General features: G+C 43.4%; 1 protein-coding gene across 1 annotated transcript in view; it reads right to left on the bottom strand.

Moving 5' to 3' along the window:
• LOC104471992 (unconventional myosin-IXa-like) overlaps positions 1 to 3846 on the bottom strand; it is a gene marked incomplete at its 3' end in the record, with an annotated part of 50726 nt that extends 46880 nt beyond the window's left edge. The window contains exons 1-2 of the mRNA XM_010087520.1: positions 3811 to 3846; positions 2622 to 2716 (exon numbers count right to left, since the gene is read on the bottom strand). Coding sequence (XP_010085822.1) covers positions 2622 to 2716; positions 3811 to 3846 — 131 coding nt within the window. The remainder of the gene's footprint in view (positions 1 to 2621; positions 2717 to 3810) is intronic.
• Positions 3847 to 6844: the final 2998 nt, after the last annotated feature.

Below are 6844 nucleotides of genomic sequence, written 5' to 3'. Positions count from 1 at the left end.
TGATGTTTTCTCCCCTTTTAAAAAAAAAAAAAAAAAAAAAAAAAAAAAAAAAAAAAAATCACTCTCATGCAGTAATTTAGGTTGGAAAGGTCTAAAAGTCATCTGGTCCAAACCATTACTTAAATCAGGGTCAACTTTTTAAAATTTTATTTTTATTTTTTAATTATTTTTTTTTGTAGGTGCCAATAAAATGCTGTTTTGGTAAAATACTCCTTGCTTAGTGCAAAGGTCATAATGAATACAAGTCCCAAGAAGAGCATATGTCTCCTCTTGTAACAGGGTAGTGAAAAGGAAAGCCAATTTAAGAACAAAAAAAAACATGTCTCCAAATATTTTCTTGTTATTTACTGTTGTCAGTGATGCCAATTCTACCTTTAAGAGTAAAGAAAAGGAGTTCTAAGAGTACGATTTCGTGCAAAACTCTCATTTAAGCAGGCTCCAGAGCGTGTACTTAGTATACCAGGTAACATCAGCCGAAATCTGAGGCTGAATTTCATATACAAACACCAACACGCAAAACACCCAAGCACAGTGTGTTTGGAAGTGCCAGCTCCTGGAATTTGAGATCCAGCCTTATGCCATCACACAGATTTACCATCAGACCAGGGTGCTGTTCCTTTTAATTAAAACGTCTCCTATCTGGCTCTTCTGCAATTTTATGGAGCGTGTCAGATGTTGAGGCTTTTGATCATCTTAGGAGGACTGAGCAGATTGCAAAGATCTTCCTCCAGAACTCACTTATCATCCAAGAGGACGTAATAAATTCCGAAAGCTTCATGGGAATGCACTTAACTGTAGCCATTGCTCATGCTCCGTCAATTTGAAAGACATCTTCAAAGACTTCATTTCATGGGGTGGGGTTGGCTGCTACTACATCTCTTGGCTATTACACCTCTTAAGTTTAAATTTGCTTCAAGTTTTGGGTCATTATATACACGGGGTTTGTAAGCAAATACCCAACTGCTATTTTCAGCCTCTGAACAGAGCAAAATTCTGATTCAGGGCTGCAAATTAACAAAGCAAATAATATGCAGAATGTAGGATGATAATTGACTTGGGTTGTGCTTAAGATCTATGCTAAGTTAAAAAAAAAAATACTTGTGATCTTCTTTATAAGACTATGGAAAACAAATTGTCATCTCACACGGCAGGAACAGCTCACAGGTTTCTTTAAATGTCTTTTTATTTTCAGTGGGGCAGCATTGCAAGCTTATAGCAAAGCACAGACACATCACACCATGGAACCAAAGACCAAGAAAGTGCAATTCTTTTAAAAAAAGAGAGAAAATTCCTCTTATTTTATGAACTAAAGTCCACAAATACAATCTTACTTGCACCTATCTGCCAAGTATAAACAGAAGCCACCTCCACTGAGCTGACACAGCATGCCAAGATAATGCATTGTTAAGGTATTTGTTAGATTCTTGTCAACCTGTACTACAGCAGGTACTAAAAAAAAAATAAATTGAGGCCTATCCTTTTAACAGAACTGTTCACCAGAATAAAATAAAATAAAAAAAAAAAACAAAACAACAACATCAGATTTGACGTAGGATGAAAAAAACAGCGGGAAGGTACACAGAGTACCCAAGCTCATTTGAAAAATTAATGGAAGCTATTTGTGTGATACTGTTCTGCTGGAAAATAAGAAAAAAAAATTAAAAGCAATTCTCTAAAATAACAACAAAGTCCCAGCAAGAGATCTCTTAGCTAGAGGCAGAAATTATACAACCCCTGGAATGCCACTTCTACTCTTCGTTTTTCCAACCAAGTTAATTAACCAGGACAAAAAGCAGAGTTAAGGATGCCCTGCTCATTTAGAGCTAGCTTGAGTCACTTTATCATGACCTGATGCCACGCGAATTGTCTAAAGCCAAAGAGAAAGCCAGGCTTAGATAAGCCCACCCAGGAGGTTTCACCCATGGGCTCCCAACCACGCAGCACTTTTGCTGCAACCCTCCCCAGCAGGAGGAAGGCTTGAGTCACAGTCATATGTCCCACAAGCTCTGGGTAGCAGAAAAGATGCCAAAATAAATCATGGAGAACCATGACGGACACAAGCATCTACTTGCAATGGCCCAGGGGAAAACCAAAGAGGCTGTAACTGGTCAAAGGCTGAGTTAAACAGAGACTGCAGGGTAGAGACAGAAGCATACGGGGATTAAGACAGCGATCAAGAAGAGTCTGGCTCCATCGTCTCCAGATGCTGGAACCTGAGTAAAGTCAGCTCTCTCAGCCTCTGCTTGCTCATCATCCAACCTCCCTAATCCATCCTAGTGAAAACCTTCCCCTTTCCTGACTTAATTGCTGTCTTAAGAGGAAAAGTTCCATTTCAGCTTCATCATAAAGTTGACATCATGATTAAGGAAAGCTCAAGTGGCTTAAAGCCAGCTCAGGGGTATTCACACCTCAATGTGCAGCTCAGATACACCATCATTTTCACAGCAATGGATTTAAATACGCTAAAAAAAAAATATATATTTTTTCCCCCTTTCCATTTTAGAAAATATATTGACCAAAAAAAATTAACCTTCTATTTCATGTATCCCTTACAACAGCCTGCATAGGCTCCTTGCACAGTTAAGAACACACACAGTGTCTTCAACCCGATTCCCACTTACCCTCGCACAGTGCCCGTCTCCTGATAATTCACTTGAATGAACTTGCCAAAGCGACTGGAGTTGTTGTTATGTGCCGTTTTTGCATTTCCAAAAGCCTGTGAAAAGAGAGAGATGCCATCATTACGTCTGAAAAGCCACCGCCTTACCTTATTTCTATGCACTTAACTTTGGGGATTTTGCTATCATTGTATAATTAATAAAAAGCATATGGTGAAAGTCAGTTGAATGGTCTACAAAATAACACGACGAGCTTCTGAAGACCATATTCCTTTTCAATTTGGTATTCATGAAGGGCAGATGAACACTGTTTAAAAATAAAAGAGTTAGCTGCATAAGAGAGATTTAATATTTGAAGTTATTATAGTCTATATTAAGGCTGAGCTTTATTCATTTAAATAAATGTAAAAGTACACAGCTCCAACAAGACTAAATTTTAATGAGCTAAAGGAAGATGCTTTTTAATTATATATGTAATTAGGAGGAAAAAATGCTTTGAAGGCTATTCAGATGGTAGACAATGTCATATATAGAACATTGGCATAACCCAGAGTATTTTTAGCATTTCAGATGGGCTGCTGTTGGCTTTGCCAAAATCAAAATGCTTTTAAGTCTTTATGACGCAAAGCTTTTACTAAAACCCTGCCTTACCGAGGCACCTGAGACAGAGAGTCATTTCCCACCGTTTAAGTGAAACCTCTGAAGAGAAGAGCTATTGGAAGCCTGTACGAACTGCAGCTCAGAATCATCCAAAACTGGTATTTCCAATTGTGCCTAAATCGCCTTAATACTAATCCGGCCCCCAGCGATAGAATCTGTCAAGCTGCCAGGTCCAATTAATGTTTAATTTATTAAACCAGTTCTGATAATCATTCACCTTTTCTTCCAAGCCAAACTTATTTAAGGTAATTATAAGCAAGATAATTTCTTAGTGTTGTTTGTGTATGGACATTGAATTACAAATACGATCTGAGCAGGGACTTAATATCAGAGCTCCCAGTAGATTTTTTTCCCCACTCAGCTACTTATTAGAAAAGATTTAAAAGGCTTTACATCCATAATCTGAAGCTTTTCAAATGACCTTTTCAGATTTAACTTTGCAACTAAAAGCATAAAAAAGAAAAAAAGGTCAAATTAAATGAAACCTTGGCGGAAAGGCATTCAACACGTTCAGTACTTGCATGATACTCACTCTCACATCAACTTTTACCTTCCCAGGAACTTTCATCTAGTAATCTGGTTAGACTGAATGACTTAAGGACCAAAGGAGGTTTGCTAACAGAAGAACGATGTGATATTTTCCCCCTATTTGAATACAAGGATTTGTTTAAAACTCAAGCTGCTGCATATGAATTTGCTTGACTTGACTAAAACAAGTTCTGCGATAGCCGAAACCTGCCGAGCGAGCAGGTTCTATATGAGAGATGCTGATTTCAGACACACGGCTAAGGAGCTCTCCCCTACAGACATTTCATCTATTTTCAGCCCGCCCATACTTGTTTTCTGCTTATTCCCCCCCAAAAATCCTCCCCACACCCAGCATCTCTCCTCTACCCATCCTCCAAAGAGCATCAAAGGTGCCCACACCTCCAGGAGACCACTAAAACCCCCAAAACTCTCCTGGTGACAAAAATCCAGGCATCCTCTCCCCCAAAATAGGCATTTTGGCATTAAAAGATGGGATGCTATTTAACATTTCTGAAGGGTTTACCTGTTCTTCCCCAGGTATTTCAGCGAGGAGAAACACCACAAGAAGCTTATAAGCAGAAGACGTTGATATTCAACACAAACTAGCGCATCGCCTGATATTTAGATATTAGTTTTAAATTCTATTAATTACGTTACGATCTTTTTCCTGCAATAGCATCGACCGTAATCTAAGCCATCATGTTAAGGCAGTAAGAGAAATTGTCTGCATACCTCATTAGAGTTGCTCTCTTGAGAACAAACGAACCAGCAGCAATATCAACATGAACAGACCAAGCGGAAGGCAGCCCTATTTTAATAATCTTTTAGTATAATTTCACAAAGAATTTAAGCAAAAAACAATATTAAAAGGATTTTCCGGTTTGCTTTCCTGTGCTTATACCTTAAGTAATAGCTCATGAAGAGAAATAAGGTCTATTTATCAGGATTTCTTTGGCAGAAGGCTTACTCAGGAATAAATCTTTTTTATTCTGTAACAAGGAACATTTAGAGTCAGGAGAAAACGTTTCAAATGGAGGAGGGGGGAACTGTGAGAGTCCTCTTTTTTTTAAGAGCTTTTTTCTGGATTAACATGCAGGACCATGTAATACTTTATAACCCCAATGCCTAGGGAAATCATAACCCATAATATCCCTCTATCATGCATTTTTCTTTCTTGCTGATGTAAATGAGAATGCTCTTCAGTTGACATCTTGTTAAAACTTCAGGCTGACTCTACGGCAAAGGCATGTGGTGAAGGGCCAAGAAGGAGCCAAAGAAACGCCTCATGGTTAACTTGAGACAAATTCAGACATTTTGTGTTTGGTTTACTCACCGTGTTTCTTTAACAGAAATATTGGGCTACAAAAAAAAAGTGCTATTAATTCAATTTAAGCATGCCTAATCTATATATACTTGAACGGGACACCATGTCCTTCTGCAATCAGGACATAACCTGGAGAACTACGTTGACCTGGGGAACTACAGGCCTGTCAGCCTGACCTCGGTACCGGGGAAGATTATGGAATGGCTCATCTTGAGTGTGCTCACACGGCATGTACAGGATGCCCAGGGGATCAAGCCCAGCCAGCATGGGTTCATGAAAGGAAGGTCATGCTTGATCAACCTGATCTCCTTCTATGACCAGGTGACCCGCCTAGTGGATGAGGGAAAGGCCGCGGACATCATCTACTTGGACTTCAGGAAGGCCTTTGACACTGTGTCCCACAGCATTCTCCTAGAAAAGCTAGTGGCTCATGGCTCAGACAGGAATACTCAATACAGGAAAACCTACCCAATTTCCTTGTTGGCTCAACTAAAGCCAGAAGTACGTGGAATACACAGCACGAATGATAAATTTCAGTACGTAATCAGAATCCCGACTTTGTTAAACACAGCCTTGGCAGCATAATTCACATGGCATATACTGATTTTCAAAGGTATCCCTTGACACCTAAGGGATACCTGAGGGAGAAGCCCCATGGCACTCTGCTGAGGAGGAGAGGAAACGGGTGGGCAACACCCCAGGAAAAGGGGGAGAAAGCAGAACGGGTGAGGACAGCAACGCCAATGGCACCACTAGTAACTCCGAGACACTTTCTGCAGGTTTCAGGCCTTTATTTTGGTTTTTCTGCCTGATAACATGGAGAGGGCTGAGGGCCCTTGAAGGCCAGTGCGCGCCCCTTGAAGGCCAGCACGCGCCCCAGCTGCTGGTCCAGTCCTGATTTCAGCAGCGCCAGGGCTGTTCTTCTAGCGCTGCCGGCGGGGTGGCCTCTTTTGGGCTGGAGAAGAGGCCTCGGGGCTGCCGGCCCTCCTCTTCGGGGCTCTCTGGGGATGTTCCCTGCCGTGGCTGGGTGTGGATGGACGTGCCACGGCCTCCTCGGGCTCCTCCTGGAGCCCCTCCTGCTCTCCAGCGACAGGAGCGGGGCGGGCAGAGGGAGGGCTGCTGGGACCCCCATGAAGGGCATCTGCCGAGGTGCCAGGGAGGTCACCCGTGCTGGTTCTTTCCTCAGCGCTGTTGGAGGGGGTCGGGCTGGGTGTGGGAGACCCTCCCTGGGAGGCAGCAGGGCCGGGGGCAGCCACGGCGCTGCCCTGATGTTCCTCAGCGCTCATCCTCCAGGCCCAGCAGACGGCGGGCCTCCCCACTGCACCGCTGCACAGCCACATCGATGAGCTGGCGCACAAACGCTGCCGTGTGGGTCTCCAGGGTGGCCGCCAGCAGCTGGGTCAGGAGGTCTTCATCCAGCCCGAATAACACCAGCAGGGGAATGAGGAGGGCCTGCACGATTTCTGCCCGTGACTGCCGGCTCACAAAGATCCGGCCCAGCTCCTCATGCACCCAGGCCAGAAGGGTCTGGAAGAGACCTGGGTGGTCCCGGAAAAGGGATGCCCAGGTGTTGGGCCGGAGACCACCCGGAAGAGCCCTGGGCGCCATCCCCACAGGCTGTTCTTCTCCTAGCGCAGGGCTGTGGGCAGCTGGACAGCCACGAGCCCCTCCTGCCTGGCGGCCGACGACTGAGGGCGGCGCTGCCGGGACGGTG

The sequence above is a fragment of the Pterocles gutturalis genome, unplaced genomic scaffold (genome assembly GCF_000699245.1).
Source record: "Pterocles gutturalis isolate BGI_N339 unplaced genomic scaffold, ASM69924v1 scaffold11376, whole genome shotgun sequence".
Taxonomy (NCBI): Eukaryota; Metazoa; Chordata; class Aves; order Pterocliformes; family Pteroclidae; genus Pterocles; species Pterocles gutturalis.
The sequence above is the reverse complement of the archived record's forward strand: the minus strand, read 5'-3'. Positions and strand labels throughout refer to the sequence as shown.